The sequence below is a fragment of the Berghia stephanieae genome, chromosome 13 (assembly GCF_034508935.2).
Source record: "Berghia stephanieae isolate SIO BIC M18660-M18661 chromosome 13, UCSD_Bste_1.3, whole genome shotgun sequence".
Classification (NCBI taxonomy): Eukaryota; Metazoa; Mollusca; class Gastropoda; order Nudibranchia; family Aeolidiidae; genus Berghia; species Berghia stephanieae.
The window spans coordinates 27,378,326-27,400,825 of record NC_088372.1 but is presented as its reverse complement, the minus strand read 5'-3'; the positions used below and the strand labels follow the sequence as shown (position 1 = coordinate 27,400,825).

The 22,500-nt window shown below is 35.9% G+C and overlaps 1 protein-coding gene across 6 annotated transcripts in view; it reads right to left on the bottom strand.

Annotated features, from left to right (window-relative positions):
- LOC144958678 (innexin unc-9-like) overlaps positions 1-22,500 on the bottom strand; it is an 867,612-nt gene that overhangs the window by 261,282 nt on the left and 583,830 nt on the right. Inside the window, exon 2 of one of the 6 annotated variants that reach the window (XM_078890807.1) lies at positions 18,316-20,286. The exons of 4 other annotated variants lie outside the window; for them this stretch is intronic. In XM_078890807.1, coding sequence (XP_078746933.1) covers positions 18,316-18,386 — 71 coding nt within the window. In that variant the 5' untranslated portion in view covers positions 18,387-20,286. The remainder of the gene's footprint in view (positions 1-18,315; positions 20,287-22,500) is intronic. One more of the 6 variants, XM_078890806.1, reaches the window with a different exon arrangement.

The following is a 22,500-nucleotide window of genomic DNA, read 5'->3' as shown; positions in this document are numbered from 1 at the left end:
TAGAGATAGAGAGAGAGAGAGAGAGAGAGAGAGAGAAAGAGAGAGAGAGAGTCACAGATTGATTCATGTTTCGGCTCGCCTCTATTCTCTTATAATTAGATCTGTTTTAAAAGTCAATTACTTAAATTGGATTTGGAAAGCTAGCGGAGAAAATGGCGGTGAATTGCGATTGTCATCAGTCGTCGTGGTTGTTAAAAAAATTATAACAAAAATAATTACTACTCTGCAATACTATAAAAAAGTTATCGTTTTTTAAAATGTGTGACCGACCATCTCAGATTGGTATTAGTATTAATGTCATCAGTCACCGTGGTTGGTAAAAAAATTATAACAAAAATATTCACTACTCTATAATACTTTTAAAAGTTATTGTTTTTTAAAATGTGTGACCGACCATCTCAGATCGGTATTAATGTCGGGACAATTTTCTAACCACAATAATTAAACCTTGAGATACAAGTTTGGTTATTAGACCTGCAAATGTGAATACGTCGGTTTATGCACATTACATTAAAGTATAATATATTCTACACAATAGAACACATAGATTTCAACCAAGTTTTATATTTAAAAACAAAACAAACGAAACAAAAGAAATCAACTTTAACATTTATATATCGGAATATCAACTAAACGTGCTCAAAGCGCTTTACAAGAGGTCCCTAGTCAACAGCAATCCTTAACATGTAGAACGAGACGTGGCGTTTTTTAAGGGGTTATTACAATTTTTTTTAAAAACAGCTCCGACAGAGACAGCAGCTGTTAACGACCAGATATTCTTTTTACACCTGAGTACGGTGAGTAAAGAGCCTTTACCAACGACTCAATTATGCGCCACTCAGATCAGGTCTCGAACCCATGACCTTCCGATGCGATTGCGAGTGACATACCACAAGACCAGACACACACAAATAAAAAGGAAGGTTAAAGGTCAGGTTGGGGATCTCGATAGCTCGTAACACTCTCTAGAAATGACTTGGGTTTGAAACGAATATTTATGTGTTCGTGGATAGCTCACACGGTAGAGCCACGCTCTCACCTGCCAGGCGGAGTTGTCGTACCAATAAGGTCGCAGGTTCAAACCCCACCACCGCCGCGAAAAAAAAACAAAAAAAAAAAATTATTCTCTATTGTCTTCTGGCACTTTTCTACTCACTTCATATCTTGTTGTTACCACTTGGAAATAGCACACCATACTTTTTTTTTTCTTTCCACGGGAACACCTCGTTTTTCTCTCTCTCTCTTTCAAGTTGACCGTAAAATAGCTGAACGATTAAATCAATGAATTATCTAAGTGAAAAGCTGGCCATGAGGAAATCAAACGGTTGATCTTGACTACGTGGCATCGATAAATCTTTGAAGGTGGAATTCAAAAAAAGAAACACAAAAAAAATACAAACTTGAGCTTTTATATAGCGCAATATCCACTAAACGTGCTCAAAACGCGTTACAAAGGGCACCTGACCAACATCAACACGTAGGCGAGTTTACAACTTATTTTCAGACAGAGACAAAACACTCTTAACGACCAGATCATCATTTTATACCCGAGTACAGCGTGAGAATGTGAGTAAATAGCCTTTTTTTCAAGGACTCAACTATCCGCCGGGCGAAGCTCGAACCCAAGACCTTCCGATCCGAAAGTGAGTGTCATACCACAAACCACACTAAACTTGAACACCTCTTCCCCCCCCCCCCCCCCTCCCCTCCTCTTTCAAGTTGACCGATAAAATGTTGGGTGATTAATCAATGAATTATCTACGTGAAATGCTGGTCATGGGGAAATCAAACGATTGATCTTGATTGCTAGACATCGACAAATCTTTGAAGGTGGAATTTGAAAGAAGAAAACAAAAAGAAGAAAAAAACTTTGTGACCCATCGTCAAAACGCGGTATTGTATCGCAATGGCGCAGATGTAAAAAAAAAAATGGATTTAAAGTTACTTACTTACTTACTTACTTACTTATCCGAACCAGCGACCACCTGAGCTCTAGCCCTTCGGTCTTGTGCCACGACGTAGAAGTTAGACGTCTTTTGTAGTTGTTCCATGTGACTATAAAGTGTGTTACTGAGTCTTGGGTTTGGTGGGAGGAATGTGCATCTCGAATTTAAAGTTAAAATCATCAGAAATGGGAATAATTCATTTTTTTAAATTGCATTTTGAACAATTGACTAGAAAATTCGTCCTTGGGATATCAATCGATTTCAATTCGCGAAGTCCCAGGTTTGAGAGATTTTACCATGATGAGTGTCATTTATAATCGATCGATATTTGAATGACGAATTTTCTGGATACAAATATTAAAAACGTGCTTGTTTGTTTTTTCCAGTTAAAGAAACTAGTAATATTTCTATCTTACACAATAAAATATAATAATATACGATTAATCCAAGTTTTATAAATTTGGGTTTTAATACAAATTTAAAATGCAACCTGACATCTTTGCTCTCTAGCCGACGTGCACTTAATTGCAGGTCTGATAACCCAATTCCTTTTGGGCTCATTGTTGCAATGGACATCTAAAAAAAGGGCGCAATATATTGTCCATTACAACATCTTCACTACGCCACTACCACATTCATTATCTAATTCATCTATGGCGTTTCATTCATCCTGTTTTGTTGATAAAGGGGAAACTCGAAACATTCATTTGAGCTTACAATCAATTTCACATTATTATTTATTTCTTCGAGCTTCGAGCAGCAGCATTTACATTACAACAAAGTTAAACTAGGCCCATAGGAGGGTTCGGGTGTCAGACCTGCATATATATCCACGTCGTATGAGTCAAATTTGGAACATTAGAAATCTTTGAGGTTGAAATTTAAAAAAAGAGAAAAAAATATTTTCAGTCTCTTTTATCTACCGTGTTGATCTTCATGGTTAACTAGTTCTTGCTTGTCGCATCGGAAAGTAGGCGGACATCGTGTCAAACACTTAGGAACGAGAGAGAGAGAGAGAGAGAGAGAGAGAGAGAGAGAGAGAGAATGAAAGAAAGAGAGAGAGAGAGAGAGAGAGAGAGTGGGAGGGATGGAGGGAGGGAGAGATAGAGATAGAAATAGATAGAAAGAGAGAGAAAGAGAGAGAGAGAGAGGGAGAGAGAGAAAGAGAGAGAGAGAGGGGGGAGAGAGATAGAGAGAGAGGGGGAGAGATAGAGAGGGAGAGAGAGATAGAGAGAGAGAGAGAGAGAGAGAGGGGGGGGGGAGAGGAAGAGTTAGAGATAAAATGTGAAATAAAGAGAAAGAGTCACAAAGAAAGAGAGGGAGAGAAAGAGAAGAGAAGAGAAGAGAAGAGAGAGAGAGAGAGAGAGAGAGAGAGAGAGAGAGAGAGAGAGAGAGAGACGGAGATACAGTTGAAAAGTAGGTCATTTCCTCTCGAACAAACATTTATCTTTTTCTCATAAAATAAAACCATATTGAAACATTCAATAGATATCTCTCTGCAATGACCAAGAAACAGTTAAAAGAAGCCGGAAGCGTACAATAATTATAGTAAATAGTAATTGATTAATTTTATAATATAACGCCAAGGGTTCCATTCCACACAACGTTTAGCCCTCGGACTTGTCGTTATATCCGGTGTCAATGTTAATTAATTAAGTTGTTGATGATTATTCGATAGTAGTGACTCGACGCTTGGTTAAAATGAGACACCACCAAACGTGTTTCATTTCAGTCAAGTTTTCTGTTTTAGAAACAAGTTGGTGAAAGTTCACACTTGTTACGGTAAAACATTCTAGGCTTTAATCTAGATGTACATTATATATTATCTCTAGCTTAACCTTCTCCTTACCACCCATAAAAAAAATCGTCACATTCGTTACGATATATCTAAATCAACAATTTTACCATTCTAATTTCTTTTATATGTGACCCTTCGTCTCAAAACGGTATTAAGTCGGGATGGTTAATGTTGAAAATTGAATTTATAGCCAGAAATATCAGACTTGTGTTGAGTTTGTATGTTTTATTGAGGAGAATGGATACCATATTATTTTAGGGTGATAATGCCAACAATTTGTATTTTTTTACCAGTTTAACATTAAATTCAGCTTTTAAGCATTTGGATCGTTCCGACATAATACCGTTTTGAGACGATGGGTCACATATATCACAGACTTTAAATAAAAGTTTTCGCCATAGCCATAAAATATTGACACTGCGTTGTAAAGTTAATTAAGTTGAACAAAAATATTATGTATAGAATGTACTTTTTGTAGCTTTTCTGTTTGACTGAAGATAAGAAGAATCTATTTTTGTATTGGGTCATGTGATGTTTCAGGGAAAATTCTGAAAGCAGCTAGTAAGGAGTGAGTTAACTCACTCAATCCTAGAGACTTTTGCTATTTTTCAAAATTGGGAAAAATAATGTATTAAAATGAGCATGTGCGCATAGTCTGGATAGTTTTATTCAACTACCATTAACATACAAAAAAACTAAAGACATCAACCTTGATTGTACGCCTTTAATTTGTCTCTGAAAAATGCGGCTATGTGGTCTTGTGGTATGACACTCGCTTTCGGATCGGAAGGTCCTGGGTTCGAGCCTCGCGCTCGGCGCATAGTTGACCCTTGGAAAAGGCTCTTTACTCACATTCTCTCACAGTGCTCAGGTGTAAAATGAGTACCTGGCCGTTGACAGCTTTGACTTTGTCCGAAAATTTGTAATATCACCTAACAGGCGCCATGTCCCGTCCTACATGTTAAATGTTGCTGTTGACCAGGGACCCCTTGTAAAGCGCTTGAACACATTTAGTGGATATTGCGCTATATGTTTATCGCATTTTGTTTATCTTTGATGTCAGTTTATTCTCACAAAAATAGTAAAATTCAAGATAATTGTCGTTGCTAGTACAGTATAAGGGGGCTCCGATAGCTCCGTTCGTAGTGCACTCGCTTCACATGCAAAGGATATTGCTCTATATAGATAGAACGAAGATGACGTCACTCACGTTTCTGTTATTGGTTTTTGCCACCCGCGTTTATGAGTACTTCTCACTAATACACAGATTATAAACGTTCATGGTTACACATAGTTTTGTGTGTTGGTCCGTTATACTTCCGGATGGCAAAGTTGTGAGCTTCTTAGCCAAGCGCATACTATCTATAAAACCTCAAAGCTCGACAATGAAAATTGTTTCTTTAGGTTAGAAAAATTAAAATCTCACACTTGTGGCACATGCCGAGTTTCCACAGCTGGACGTATGGTCCCGGAAGTGACAATTGCGCATGACATGGACGTATGGACCGGAAGTCCCCACCTAGCAAGAGTCTGGATGAAATGGCCGCGTTATCAAATCGGTGTGATATTTACACAACTGTTAACTGTTTTGTGACGGGAACATAATTCTTCGCAGCTATAATTTAACTCTCTCCTTACCAGCCATTTTCAGAATTTTCCCCAAAACTTCACACCAAATTAACACAAAAATAGATATTTTATCACTCAGACATAATAGCAGTAGAAGTTCTTGCGATAAATAATTTCTTTAGTAAAACATGCTCTACAACACACTGTTCATTTTCTTTAACTTTTATGATGTACAAGAGAAATTTGAGTAAGAAAAATGTTGGTTGTATCGTAACGAATTTGACTATTTTCCTGTAGTTGGTAAGGAGAGGGTTAACGCACTATTTATCTTGCTATAAAAGGAAAAACGAATTGACGCACCTCAGCTCTTTGTCATTGTTAAAAAACCCAACCATTTTAATTATTATTAGTTATCACTAAATTCTATCAATCAGACTTTTAAGGTTACTCATAAGTTTGAGTGTTGGTACGTTTTATCTGGCTGGCGGATTTGGTGAGTATTTTACCTATAATGCATAGCATCAATATTCATTCTGACGTATACCTGAAAAAAAATGAACAAGTTTTTATAAAATTGTGGCCAGATAACCCGTCCACCAAATATCGATCAATTACACAGTTACCCTCATCTTGACAAAAAACTTTCAAACCTGGGACTTTGCGAAGATTGAGAGTTTTTGCCAAAGTTGAGGGTCACTTTAACTCTCTCTCTCTCTCTCTCTCTCTCTCTCTCTCTCTCTCTCTCTCTCTCTCTCTTCTTACCAACCATTTTCATGATTTTTTTTCTCTTCTCTAGAAATGCAATATATACCTAACCAACACAGAACAACTTTTTCCAACTCAAACTCATGAAAAATAAGTATGTAGGTAGTCCACATAGATGCCATATTTTTGTGTAGCTTAACAAGATTTATAAAACAAAGATTTTTCATATATTTTATTTTGATGTGCAAAACAAATCTGATTAAGAAAAATGTTCCTTGTATCGTAACAAATATGACCCTTCGCCTCAAAACGGTATTAAGTCGGGTTGGTTCAGATGTTGAAAATTGAATTTACAGCCAGAAATATCAGACTTGTGTTGAGTTTGTATGTTTTATTGAGAAGAATGGATACCATATTATAGGGTGCTATTGCCAACAATTTATATTTTTGACCAGTTTAAAATTAAATTCGGCTTTTAAGCATCAGGTTCGTTCCGACATTATACCGTTTTGAGACGATGGGTCACAAATGTGACGATTTTCCTGTAGTTGGTAAGAAGAGGGTGAATATATCTATATACAATATGATGGACGTTTCTCTAGCCAAAATTTTAAAGATTTTTTCTGGTGTATTTTTAAAACAGAGTTTGGCGGCACAGACACACTTTTCTGATTCCAAGACGGCTCAAGTGGTATAGCAGCAGTTTCTGATAATATTATATTAGAGGAACTTTCAAGGCTGTATGTTTGGTTAGAGTAAACTCAGAACCCGACTAGCAAAGGTTTAATGAATGTGTTTACAACACCAGACGGTTTTATTCGTAACCTTAGCGACTGCCTCTTGATGAGGGGCTGAAGGGCTTTTTTGAGGGGCGGAAATGCTTTTTTGAGGGGCGGAAAGGCTTTTTTGAGGGACGGAAAGGCTTTTTTGAGGGGCGGAAAGGCTTTTTTGAGGGGCGGAAAGGCTTTTTTGAGGGGCGGAAAGGCTTTTTTGAGGGGCGGAAAGGCTTTTTTGAGGGGCGGAAAGGCTTTTTTGAGGGGCGGAAAGGCTTTTTTGAGGGGCGGAAAGGATTTTTTGAGGGGCGGAAAGGATTTTTTGAGGGGCGGAAAGGCTTTTTTGAGGGGCGGAAAGGATTTTTTGAGGGGCGGAAAGGATTTTTTGAGGGGCGGAAAGGATTTTTTGAGGGGCTGAAGGGCTTTTTTGAGGGGCGGAAATGCTTTTTTAATGTCCGTGAGTGAACCCTGTTTTTGGATTATTAACAAACAAATACACACGTTGTCTGATGTCAACAGGAATCACCCATGTTGCGTCCGAAGTGACAAAAAAAAAAGTAAAAAAAAATTGAGCTTTTATATAGCGCAATATCCACTTAACGTGCTCAAAGCGCTTTACAAGGGGTCCCTGGTCAACAGCAACATTTAACATGTAGGACGATACATGACGCCTGTTAGGCGATATTACAATTTTTCGGACAAAGACAACGCTGTTAACGGCCAGGTACTCATTTTACACCTGAGTACGGTGAGAGAATGTGAGTAAAGAGTCTTTTCCAAGGACTTAACTATGCGTCGAGCGAGGCTCGAACCCAGGACCTTCCGATCCGAAAGTGAGTGTCATACCACGAGACCACATAGCCGCACGAAAAAAAAAAACCCATTGAGGGTAAATAGAAGACTGCACAAGGAAAATAAAATGAGAAAGTGTAAGAAGCGGGGATTGAATTCTGGACTTTCCGCATTAGAATACAATGCCTTAACCACTGAGGTACCTCGCCCTCTATTTAAAAGAAGAATAAAAAATCATTTCTAGCTTCATATCTTACTAAAGTAGTCTTCAGAGTCATCAGGCTCGTAATAGAGCCGGAGTTTATCCCGGTTTCTATATCGTGAAACGAACAAAAGAAATTACTCACTACCCTTTGGATAGGACGCCAGTCTATCGCGAAGTACTTTCCTCGCCAGATCTAACAGATCCGGCTGGCTACCCTGGGTTTACAGAGGGATCAGAAAAAAAAACCGCAACATATCTCTACTGTTGCAACCGGGACCGAACTTGGTCTCTTTGCTAAAGCGATAAAGTAGTGATCTACTAACTTAGTTATCGGAACCCACTATAATATATCTTACTAAATCACAAGAGCACCTCCCGGAGTTTATCCCGGTTTCTATATCGTGAAACGAACAAAAGAAATTACTCACTACCCTTTGGATAGGACGCCAGTCTATCGCGAAGTACTTTCCTCGCCAGATCTAACAGATCCGGCTGGCTACCCTGGGTGTACAGAGGGATCAGAAAAAAAACCCCAACATATCTCTACTGTTGCAACCGGGACCGAACTTGGTCCCTTTGCTAAAGCGATAAAGTAGTGATCTACTAACTTAGTTATCGGGACCCACTATATTATCTCTTACTAAATCACAAGAGCACCTCCCACCCCCACCCCCCCCCCCTCCCCCCACCTTTCTAAATCTTTACAAATCCTTCTATCTCTTCCTTGACATTATCCTATCGTTATCCCCGCTGCTGCTACCAAACATGAAGTAATCGTTCATTCGATTATAATATTTTATCAAATGTGACCTCCCGTCTCTAAACAGTATTATGTCTGGGTTACCAAGATGCTGAAAATTGAATGTATTTATTGACACAAATAGGGAACCTGGGGAACATTTCCATCCGTTACTGAGGAGAGTAAATACAAATTCTCAAATTGCGAAAACTAAATAAATTATTTTTTTCTATCATCTTAGCTCTCTACCTACCAGCCATTTTCAAGATTTCCCCCAAAACTTCACATCCAACAAACAGAAAAATATATTTGTTATCACTCAAACACAATAGCAGTAATGTTCTTGCCATGCTACATTATTTCTTTAGCAAAACATAATCTACAACACACTGTTCAATTTCTTCAAATGTTATGATGTACTAGGACAATTTGAAAAAGAATAACGTTGCTTGTATCGTAACAAAAGTGACGATTTTCCTATAGTTGGTAAGGAGAGGGTTAACCCAAAATCCACTTTTTTTTGGTTCAATGCATCAAGACATAAAATACCGTTTTGAAACGATGGGTCACATAATATGAAGTACAGCTACATGTTAAATTCTTATGCTTCTTCGTCTTATTTTGAAATGACGCATGACAGACAGACAGACAGACAGACAGACAGACAGACCTTTGTACCTCGTATCGATTCCAGTTTGTATCATTATCGATAATAGCTTATAATGACTTTGTCAACAAAGTTTAATGGATTGAATGTGTCAATCATGTTATATCCAAGTCGGGGGTTGCCAGATTTTTTCCCCCCAAGATATTGAAATATGCCAAACTTTCTACTCTAGCTCGATATAGTTTAAAGCTATAGTCGATGTAAACATTTCATTTTTTTTCCTTCTCATCAAACAAAATCCATACTTTTATAAATGTCAACGGATAACAACCCCCCTCTCCCTTAAAAAACATTTTTTAAAAGAATCAAGAAAATGGGAAAAAAAGATAACAACAAAAAACAAAAAAACAAAAACAAAACAACAACAATAAAACAAACAGAAAAACAAAACAAAAAAATTTTTATATAACCGAAAAAAAATCACTCTCAACAAAAGAATAAAAATAAGACAAAAAAGCACATCCACAAAAGCTGAAAAAAAGAAATTAACTAACTAGAAAGAAAAAATAGAAAGAAGAAATTAAAATCGGCGTTTATAGAAATCTGCTATCATCAGGTCGTTGGAGTTTTAGCATAGAAATGCAAAGCTGGCGAGTTATGATCTCTAGAGTTTTCAGCACTTTTAACTCACACCGTACATGGGCATGACTTGTCTTCGAGCCGAGTGTCTGGTTCGAGGCAGATTTTTATCTAGTTTCTTACTTTTTTAAATTTGATTTTTTTCTTGTTTGTTTGTTTGTTTGTTTGTTTGTTTTTTTTTTTGGTCTTTTTTACTTATAACCATTTCTATAGGATTCAATAGTTTGATGTCACATCCGCCCGAAATTAGCAAATTGGTTGTAAACAAAGAAAATCGGTACTTTTTATTTTTCATGCTGGCTAGAACTTTTTCACATGTCGTGTGATCAGAATGTATAAAAGTCATAACATAATCCGATTTATAATGTTTTTCTCCTCTGGATACACTTTTATGCTCGTCGGAGATGTATTTCATAAGGGCGTCCGCCATTGTTCCGATAGTTTAGAACCAGTTACTAAGTTACTGTGAATCATTACAAGAGAAGTGACGTCACGACTGTTGAAGCCTAGTATGGAAATAAAATCAAACTTGATAACAAATTAATAAAGGGAAATACTAAGTTCTATAGAAAGAAGAAAAAAACCCCCAGTGTTTGAGAGGTCGGGGTCCTAAGTTTTGGCTCCAAAACAACACAGAACCTAAAAGATAGTATGCGCTTGGCTAAGAAGCTCACAACATTGCAATCCGGAAGATAACGGAGCAACACACAAAACTATGTGTAACCATGAACGTTTATAGTCTGGATAATACAGTTAAGTGAGAATTACTCATAAACGTGGATGGCAAAAAAAAAAACAACATCAACGATCCCAGTGACGTCAACTTCATTCTATCTATACTTGTATTTTTAAAGTGTGGAAATGCGGTCACAAATATAATTTTTCATTTAGCGCCATCTCCACTCTGAGGTGGAGAACAATATTGAGAATTCAATATATTTTGAGTTCCTATTAAATTTTTAAATTGTAATAACGTTATAATATTCTAACTGGGCAATTTTAAGATTCACAGTTAAAGAAGATTGTTCTGGAAAAACCCTGGGAAGGTGCGTGAGGTGGGAGGTAAGTGAAATCAAAAATCTTTTCTTTTTTCTTCTCTTTATTATTAGTTGGGGGGGGGGGGGGGGTGTAGGCACAATTAAATTTTAAAATAGGACATTATACTATAACTGGACAATTTTAAGATTCACAATTAAAGAAGATTGTTCTGGAAAAACCCTGGGAAGGTGCGAGATAGGAGGTCGTGTGAGGTGGGAGGTAAGTGAAATCAAAATTCTTTTCTTTTTTTCTTCTCTTTATTATTAGTGGGGGGGGGGGGGGGGGGGGGGGCACAATTAAATTTTAGAATAGGACATTATACTATAACTGGACAATTTTAAGATTCACAATTAAAGAAGATTGTTCTGGAAAAACCCTGGGAAGGTGCGAGATAGGAGGTGTGAGGTGGGAGGTGAGATAAATCAAAATATCGATCATAGAATATCGATTGGTAATGTCTGGGTTCGATGCTGAAATTATATCGAATTCCATTCAAGCCGTGGCTTAATGACTGGAGGGGAAGAAGGTTTTACCACAAATGTCACCGAGTTTGATTTTATCTTTTGGTTTCTATTTGTTTGTTTTTTTATTGTTTTTTTTTTTTTTGAGGGTGTGAGTAAGAGGGGGTGGGGGGTAGGGGGGGGGTGGGGGCGGGGAATGGGGGATTGGTCAGAATAGTTCTTTCTCTGATGAAACACTTTTTTTTTGGGTTGCCTGATTATAAAAGTATCTAGATCACAAATTAACACGATATAATAAAGCAAGGGGGTCACAATCTTTTAAAAAACATCTCGACCAAATACAGCAAAAGTTTGTTGTTTATTTTCAATTTAAACGGAAAAATAATAAAAGCTAGTTAAACCCTCAACCCCCAAAAAGGGGGAGGGGGGTGGGGGGGGAGAGATCAACCAAAATAAAAAAAATAAGCAAATACCAAAAAAAAAAAAAAAAAAAAAAAAAGAAACAATAACCCCCCCCCCCCCAACCCAATAAAAAACCGACAAAAAGACCCAACAAAATAAACAAAAACAAAACAGAAAAAAACAACAAAACAAAAAAAAAAAAATGAGCACTATATTTAGCGCATTATCTGCATATATTATCATTTAAATTGTTATCATTATTATCATTATTATTATCATCATCATCATCATCATCAGCATATTATAATCATGCTGGCACACATTACGATGTGAACGAAATTCGGTTAAGTTTTTCAGAATAATATAATAAATAAAGGAGATTTTTCCCCCTTTTTAAAAAATAGTTTTGTTCTTTTTTTTTTTTGTTCATTTCTGTGTCTATATTCCTTTCCTTTTTGAAGTGATTGATACCGATAAAGTGCCACAACTCACACTCGGGGTTAATAAGTACGACGCCAGAACATTCAAGGCATTTCTTTCTCTTTTTTTTAATCAAAAACCAAAGGCATTGCATTTCTATTGGTTTCCGGACTCCGTCAATATAAGAATTACCTCGTCGTTGTCATCGTCGTCGTCGTCGTTGTTGTGGTCTCTCTCAAACTCTCTCTCTCTCTCTCTCTCTCTCTTTCTTTCTCTCTCTCTCTCTAGCTCTCTCTCTCTTTCGTTCTCTCTCTCTCTTTCGTTCTCTCTCTCTCTCTCTTTCGTTCTCTCTCTCTCTCTCTCTCTCTCTTCTCTTTCTCTCTCTCTCTCTCTCTCTTTCGTTCTCTCTCTCTCTCTTTCGTTCTCTCTCTCTCTTTCTCTCTCTCCCTCTCTCTTTCTCTCTCTCTCTCTAGTTCTTTCTCTCTCTCTCTCTAGCTCTCTTTCGTTCTCTCTCTCTCTCTCTTTCTCTCTCTCCCTCTCTCTTTCTCTCTCTCTCTCTCTCTCCCTCTCTTTATCTGTCCCGCTATATTTCTAATTTTTTTACTCTACCTCTCATTCTCTTTCTTTACCCTCTGTATTTTTTTTTACTCTCTCTTTCTCTCATTCTTTTATTTCTCTCTTTATCTCTCTTTCTCCCTCTCTATTTCTCACAATCTTTCTCTTCCTATATTTATCCCCCCCCCCCTCTCTCTCTATCCCTCGTTTATCTCTCTCAATCTTTGTATCTGTCCCTCTCCAGTTCCTGATCTCTCTCTTTATATGTCTATTTCTCTTTCTCTCCTTTTCTTTCTCTCTACGCCCACTCTCTCACTTTATCTCCTCTCTCTCTCTCTCTTTCTCTCTCTCTCTCTCTTTCTCTCTCACTATCTCTCTCTCACTATCTCTCTCTCTCTCTCTCTCTCTCTCTCTCTCTCTCTCTCTCTCTCTCTAGTACTCGAATATCTCTGTCTCAGATTTCTTCCAGTTTTATTTACTCTGATGTTAATAGCGTGGTGAAAACGCTATAATAACAGGTTTACTATAGCTCGGGGTGAGGTGGCTGAGTGTATAAGGCATTGAAAGATGACCCAAGAGGTTTCGTATTCGAGCCCTACATCACGCCTGAATACGGTGAGAGAATGTGAGTAAAGGACCTTTTCCAAGGATTCAACTATGCGCCGATCGAGGCTAGAACCCAGGACCCTCCGATCCGAAAGCGAGTGTCATACCACAAGATCACATAGCCGTCCTTCAAATATCGATCGATTTAAATGGTCCTCATCATGTCAAAACCTCTAAAACCTGAGACTGAGGTAGAAAATCCTCTCGCGGTCCCTGGATTGAGAGGTTTTTCTGTTGTTTTATTTTTTTTTCCAAGATGAAAGTCATTTAAATCGATCGATATTGTTTGAAGGACCAGGTTTCTGGCTAAATTTTTTAAATAGGTGTGTTTTTGGGTTGTTTTTATTTTTTGGGTCAAGATTACGGCAGTTAACCCTGTCCTTACCACCCTAGGGAAAATCGTCACATTCGTTACGATATAACCAACAATTTTCTTGTTCTGTTTTCATTTTGTTATAGTTATAGCTATAAAAACTAGACAATGTGTTGCACAGCTCATTTTTCTGAACAAAACAAGCATATACTCGTTTTTAATCTGTATGAAAAATCTGTTTTTTTGTGTTGGATGAGTGTGAAGTTTCGGATAAAATTCTGAAAATAGCTGGTAAGGAGAGAGTTAACCCTCTCTCCTTACCACCTACAGCAAGATCGTCACATTTGTTACGACACAATATACATTTTTCTTATTTAGATTCTATTTTGTATATCACAAACTTTGAAGAATGCTCTTTGTTTAATTATAATAAGAACATAACGTTGTTTTGTAGAGAGCTTGTTTGAGTTTTAAAAATAAATAAATAATATATTTCTGCAGGGTAAGCCTGCCATTTTGGGAAAATACTGAACAGGATCTGTAAGGAGAGAGTTAACAAGTTAATTGGCCATCAACCTTCAAAAAGTTTCACGTTGTTTTGTAACACTCATCACTGTAACAAGCGTTATTGTTACACATCAATGCACACGATTGGTTATATTGACATCATGTTTAATTCATCTATTTTTTTTCTCTGTTGAATGCACGCGCGCCATGTCACGAGAATACACAATAAAGAGTTGTCATGTATATTGCGTTTCGTCAAATGTGATGCAAAGTTGTGTGTTATTATTGATGAGATCGGCATTGCATTTGCCGTCAGACAAGATTTCTTTGACGTAGTTCTATCATAATGAATGACACCGATCAAAATTGAGTTATTTAGTTAAACAAAATAACTCGTTTCGTGGGTTAAAAAGAGAAGGATACAAGTTTCAAATACATTTTCAAAGTTGATTTACCGAGTTTTTAGACTGAATTAATACAAATACTTTGCCCTGATTCTGATCCTGTTATCCCGAGGTTTACTTATATAAAGGTGTGATAAGCCGAATTGTTGTAAGCTTATTGTTGCAATGGGAATACTCTCAACTATCATTATAACAATTTAAAATCAAGCCCATAATAATTGAGCTCGGATATCAGACCTGCACAATGTCTTGGCTCAATTAAGAAAATAGCTTTAAACGAGGCCCCTAAAAAAACCCTTACAATCAAAATGTTGGACAAAATATAACGTAAAGTGTTCTTGTTTTTGTTTTAGTTTTATTTTGTCTATTTTGGTCGTGGGGAAAGGGGTGGAGGGGGGAGGGGTAGACACAAGATCTTTACCATTCAGATATATGTGACAAACAATTTATTAGATAAAAATCGATATATAAATAAATAAATAAATAAATAAATAAATAAATAAATAAATAAAAAAGAGACATCAACAAGACAATCTAAAAATTCTCATCTCAGCAAAAAATTATTTGATTTTTCACTTCAAACTAAGGCGTGCTGTTTTTGTTATTCTAGAATATATTTTTATTTTCAGTTTTTAGTTACGCAAAAACAATCCAATTATTGATGACGTCCTCCGTCTCGTCTTGTGTGATGACGATTCAAGATGGCGGAGATAATGACGGAAAGGTGGATTGGATTCGTCTCAGATCAAAAGAGTTTTGTATTATTCATATTTCAATAAAGACGGAACAAATCTCGTTGTGCAAGGTCAACTAGTTTGATAAGGGGTAACAAGATCGAGGCTCTCATTATTTATAGCTTATTTTTCACCCAGGGTTAAATAGTAGATATTTCTTTCAAAATTAATACTCCTGTAAAGAAATAAAGACCCAGAAAATAATTTAAATTTTGGCCAGAAAACTCGTCCTTCAATTTTCGATTGATTAAAACGACATTCATCTTGTCAAAAATCTCTCAAGCCTGGAAATTTATAAAAAGTCACATCTTTACAAATTTTTGACAAGGTGAGAGGGTGATGTTCAATGATCGATATTTTGAAGTTTTCTGGCCAAAGAAAAGTGTTTTCATTACCCGGCGGAATATAGCAATATCAAACACTTTATCACCACGGTGTTTAAATGTGGATGGTACGAAACGATAAATTTAAAAGGGAATTTTAAAGTATGGAAAGTTGATTGTGTAATATAGAAGGCTGATAGGTACATTTTTCAGTTTTTTAAAATCATATTTATTTTGTGAATATAATATTCTGACGGCTTAAGGTCTTGTAGTTTGGTATGATGATAAACGCCTTCAGAGATTAGGTCAATTGTTCGAGTTTCTTTATTGGCGCGCAAAGTTGATACCTTATTAAATGCTTTTTACTCACATTCTCTTACCAACATCAGGTGTTAAAACGAATACATAATCAGTTATACCGATGTAGATTTCGTAACAATTGGAATAGTGCATTGTAGTCGTCGTGCCTTCTCCTGCATATCAATTGTCTCTGTTGGGTTTGAACCCATGTAAGGCAATTCAAGCACATTTTAGAGGACATTGCGTCATTTGACAGCTCAGATATTTTCTACGCGTAGGAGGACCAAATTATATATTTCTTTAATGACAAGCAAAGTACTGCTTCAAAAATCTCGGATTTAAAACATTTGGACACGTTTGGAGCCAGCGCCACTTCAATCTTAATATCTAAAGTATTTATTGTTTTCAAAACAAAATAAAAATATAAGTGTTTTGTTGTTGTTAAGCAGAATTGTGACCTCTCGTCTCAAAACGGTATTTAGTCGGGATGATTAAGATGCTGAAAATGGAATTTGTATCCAGAAATATCATGCTTACGTTGAGTTTATATGCTTTATAGAGGAAAAGGAATATCACATTTATTGTGCTAAACACCAACGTTTCTTAATTTTGACCATTTTAACTATAATTTGACTTTTTAGCACCTGGTCTATCCCGACATAATACCGTTTTGGCACGAGGGGTCACATAATTGGATAGGTGTAAATAATGTATTTGTGGAGTTTGAGCAAAGCGGATCGAGGCGCCACTAAAGGCACTGTGGAAGAAGACGCGCTAGTAAATGTTCTGTGAAATGTACGTCACTACAGGTACAGTGTAAACATTTCTTCCTTGGAGTTACCGGAGTCATGAGTTTAATCAAAGCAAATTGACGCGCCACTGAAGTCACCGTGGGAGCATTTCTTTCTTGGAGTTACCGGAGTCATGAGTTTAATCAAAGGGAGTCATGAGTTTAATCAAAGCAAATTGACGCGCCACTGAAGTCACCGTGGGAGCATTTCTTTCTTGGAGTTACGGGAGTCATGAGTTTAATCAAAGGGAGTCATGAGTTTAATCAAAGCAAATTGACGCGCCACTGAAGTCACCGTGGGAGCATTTCTTTCTTGGAGTTGATGGAGTCATGAGTTTAATCAAAGGGAGTCATGAGTTTAATCAAAGGGAGTCATGAGTTTAATCAAAGGGAGTCATGAGTTTAATCAAAGCAAATTGACGCGCCACTGAAGTCACCGTGGAAGCATTTCTTTCTTGGAGTTACCGGAGTCATGAGTTTAATCAAAGGGAGTCATGAGTTTAATCAACAAATTGACGCGCCTGAAGTCACGTGGAGCATTTTTAAGTTGCTGAGTCAGAGTTATCAAGGAGTATGAGTATCAAAGCAATGACGCGCACTGAAGTCACCGTGGAAGCATTTCTTTCTTGGAGTTACCGGAGTCATGAGTTTAATCAAAGGGAGTCATGAGTTTAATCAAAGCAAATTGACGCGCCACTGAAGTCACCGTGGAAGCATTTCTTTCTTGGAGTTGCTGGAGCAGTAATTTTAACGCTCTTCTTACCAGCCATTTTCAGGATTTTCCCCAAAACTTCACACCCAACTAACACAAAAATAGTGTTTTTTAAAAATCACTCAATCACAATAGCAGTACGTTCTTGCAAGAAATAATTTCTTGAGCAAAACATGCTCTACAACACACTGTTCATTTTCTTTAAATTTTATGATGTACAAGAGAAATTTGAATAAGAAAAATGTTGGTTGTATCGTAACGAATATAACGATTTTCCTGTAGTTGGTAAGGAGAGCGTTAAGAAATGTTGATCGACAGACACCCCATTCCGATAAGTTGGCATATTTTTGTATCAGAAGGCGTGAGTGATGTCAATGGTGCTTCAGCGGGGTCTTTATTGTTTCAAGTTATAAGAATTAAATTGGAAAATGGCGGATGTTTCGATGGTGTTGATAAAAAGGTGGAAGGGAATAAAACTGTATGGCTTTTTTTTTAAAGAACTAAAACAATGGCGGTGAAAATATTAATAAATCATTAATGAAAACAGAAATAGCAACAACAATAATGAGGACGTAACAGAAACATCACAGTTAAATAACAATAGAAAATGCAAGGCATTTGTGACCTCTTGTCTCTACACAGTATTATGTCTGAGTTACCAAAATGTTGAAAATTGAATGGTTTGACAAACATACGAAACCTGGGGATAATTTCAATTCGTTACTGAGAAAAATAAATACAATTTCTCATATTGCGAAAATTAAATAAATACTTTTTTTTTCTATCATCTTAACCCAATAGTCACTTTTTTTGGTCCAATGCATCCCGACATAATACCGTTTTGAGACGATGGGTCATATTTAGGAAAATAAGTTTAGATGTCATTTCGGCCGTTTAAAGGGAATTTGGATGGGGTAGGGTTAGAAAACAGCTGGAATTAAAGGCAAATCAAATTTAGAAATGACAGTAATACTCACTCCGACAAATGATGCATATCCCAACTTGCAAGTCGGATCTTGAGCTTGACGATCTTTGGATGAATTTTCATCCAACTCCATTCAATAGGATTACTCTAGGTGGAGAAACGGACAGCCCTATTGGCTGAGTTGACTTCCAACGCCGCCTTTGATTGGCTCTTGACGTGAGACGGACATCCTGTGTCGCTGTAATGAGGCTCGTGATTGGTTGAATATCCAGTTTGATGTAAATTATGAAGCCATAAAGATAATTCTATAGGACGTTGATTTGACTGATGAATTTTTTGTAAACAAGATTTGATTTTCAATCGCATTGAATGACGCAATTTGAATAGTTATCAAACTCAATATAAAATCTACTTCAATACAATAATAATAATAGTAATGTGATGAGTTGTTAAGATGTTTTACAGTAATGGATGACCAAAGTTAATATTTAAAAAAATATAAATATTGTGCATAATATGATATCGCAAGATTGATATCAAATAAAATTTACATTTGGTGTGTTATGGTAGATCTAGGTATAGAAAGAATAATCGAAATTCAAACGACAAAACTTAAAAACCAATTATTTTTGCATCAGGCTTTTTAAAATGATCAACACAGACTAGTTTTGCATTTTTCTTTCAATCTTTTGTAAGATGATATTGTTTCTTGTTTAATATATTGTTGAAAGCTTTTTTTGTTTTGTCAAAAGTTTAAAAAATAAGGCCACTCAGTATCGCCAGTTACGCAATAATTGATGACAATAGATTATTGACAATGACGATGTTGATGAGACTAATGATGATAAAGCGGTTTGATGATGATACTCTCAATCCAGGGATGAAGAATAAAGTACAAAATTGCAAATTGGTGTCGTTTGCGATGTGTTAATCCATACTTTTTTTTTTCAACGTGGAAAATTGAATTAATTTCGAAAAGGCACTGAGTACTGTAATGATGGTTAATTGGGTATAATAGCCACAACACAATGATGATAGTAATACAATGACACGTATACCAATGTTAAGACAACTGGGTTATGGGGACTTGTTTGCATATCATTTACAATATTTTGTGAATACAATTGCGCTTGTTGTTGTTGTTTTTGTTGTTTTTGTTGTTTTTGTTGTTTTCGTGCTGGTGTTGTTGTGTGTTGTTGTTACCTCAAATCACATTAATACACGAAAATATAAATCACACTGTTACTTGATTGAAAATAATTAAAATATTATTGGTAATAATGATAATAATAATAATAACGATTACAAATATGTTAATAGTAATCGCTGTTATACTATAACTATCATGATATTATAGCCAAACTCAAACACGATCTGGGTTTGTATCGATTACAATCAAGAGGTATCGATATCGAGTAGCCTTAAATATCGGTTCAGGGATATCTGTCACCAGCAGAAGACAAATTTGCATAGATTCGATTATTCGATGTTTCCGGTTTGCTTTGGGTGCTTTTCGATGTATGGAATTCCAGCTTTCAAGGCGATGAGGGGGGTCCTGTCCCTTTATTTCCTCTTTTTTTTTTCTTCTTTTTTGTCGTCTCGACTCCCTTTTTCTGTTGTGTGTGTGTGTGTCTCTTTTATTTTTTTTTATTCGTCTATTTTTCAATTATAGTTTTGCTGTATTGAATCGGTTGCGATAAGCGGTAAGCGTATCATTGATAAAAACGTTGCTTTTTGGCAATCATAATATTTAAACAATCCAGAAGAAATGTCTTTTTAATGACACAAAACAAAATAGTTTGTTTATAGGAAGAAGTGTGTCGTCTTGTTTAGTCACACAGAAAATGCTGCTGGTGTCGTGGTGAAGTGTCTTTAAAGTAAAATACGTGGTCATCACTTACTGGATGGACGATCAAATATCGTATCACTGCGTATAAACAATGTTATTTTAGTTTTGGAAATGACAACACGAAAAACATATTGAATTAAAAATAATCTGAATTTTATAAGTTTTCTGTTGATCCTTCAAAGCAAATAATGTAAAATTTCGTTCGTCTTTTATTACATAAATAAACCCAAAAACCCAACCCAAAAACACAGATGTTCAAATAATATCTATAAGTAAATAATACTATTCCTAAACGAAGGGAATAGAGCAATAAATATACAAATATTGAAGCAATCAAATTATAATAAATAAATAAATAGATAAGTAAATAAATAAATATTTTAAAATAAATTAATAAATAAACATCTCGTTGAAAACAAAATGGCGCGAACAAAAATTACGAGATAACTCCCCCCCCCCCCTTCCCCTTTTCAAAATGAAATAAACTATAACAAACAAAACACAAAGTATAACACAAAAAGCACAACAATTCTCAGGCCAATCAAAATCATTGACATCGATTCGTATATATATATATATATATGGATTATTTAAAATCTTATCTCAATGGAATTGTAATTAATTGGTGCGGCTATGTGGTCAAGTAGTATGACACTCGCTTTTGGATCGGAAGGTCCTGGGTTCGAGCCTCGCTCGACGCATAGTTGAGTCCTTGGAAAAGACTCTTTACTCACATTCTCTCACCGTACTCAGGTGTAAAATGAGTACCTGGCCGTTAACAGCGTTGTCTTTGTCCGAAAAATTGTAATATCGCCTAACAGGCGTCATGTCTCGTCCTACATGTTAAATGTTGCTGTTGACCAGGGACCCCTTGTAAAGCGCTTTGAGCACGTTAAGTGGATATTGCGCTATATAAAAGCTCAATATTATTATATTATAATTATTAATTAATATTGAAGGTCATCACACAATACCGTTATGAATTTATGTTATTTGGCATGCATGTGCCGTTAGAACATTTATATTCTTGATACAATAAATAAACAATCAAACTAAGACGGAAATAGAAACATGAAATAAAGATCAACTTTGATATCATTGGGTTTATGACGGCATAAGCTGTAATTTGATAACAAAGATTTCTAAACATGCCAATAAGATTAGACGAATATGGAAATAATAAAGACCAAAATAGACGCACAATTAATATTTCATATTTTTTTATGATGTCATTATAAGACCAACTCAGCCTATGAGCTACAGTTCATTCCGCGGAGGTAAACATCTTTTTAAAAAACCCGATTAAGCGAATTGTGTGTTTAAGCGGAGGGGTAATAGTAAGTACTTATTGTTTAAGTGGAGTGTGAAAACAGACATTGTCATCTGAGTGCCAGAGGTGACTATGTTCAAAACCGCCCAAAATTTAAAAAAAAAATAAAATAACATGCTTCAATTAATTTGAAGGTTTTTATCTCCAACCACCACCCCCAAGTTGAATATTTCTTTTAATAGAAAAAAATGAATTTGAGAATATTTCTAACATCTTGTCTTAGGGGTTTTATCCGAGTTTCCGATATATATATAGGTAGATAATTAGATAGATAGATAGATAGATAGATAGATAGATGTAGTGATGTGTGGTATGGTGATTGAAAGTAGATAGATAGATAGATAGATAGATAGATAGATAGATGATAGATAGATAGATTGATAAATTGTAGCTGATAGATGATAGAAGAAAGATGTTGATAGACACCATACGAAGAATTGATAAATTTTGTAGTAAGATAAAAGAAAGAGTTATAGAATATATACAAAAAATATATATATATATATATATATATATATATATATATATATATATATAAATAACTATATATATAATATATATATATATATATATATATATATATATATATAATATATATAATAATATTTCATGTAAAATTATGATCAATTTCTACAATATTGTTTCGAGCATTCGCTCTCATCGGGAAGTGAATGAAAATGTTGTGTTTATTTGAGTTAGTATCGTACGTTATCGGATTCGCGGGTTATTACGTGTAATTACGTAAAAGGTGTTTATATATATATATATATATGTATACCCATCATATTTCATGGACTCAAATGCATACACTTTACGAACGAAATATTTCAAAGCTACGAGGCACACGATCCATCCACCGGACTTCGTTCCAACTTTCATTGCCATCTAACAGCAAAAAAAAAAAAAAAGGTATAAAAGACTAAAAGCACGAACTGTATAACACCCGAGTTGTAAACTAGACCATGGTCATATGAACATCTCATCGGTGGAATCACCTACCTCCTTACCGTAATGACTTATCGACGTCATTCGTCAATCAGTTGACGGCAGTTAGTCTT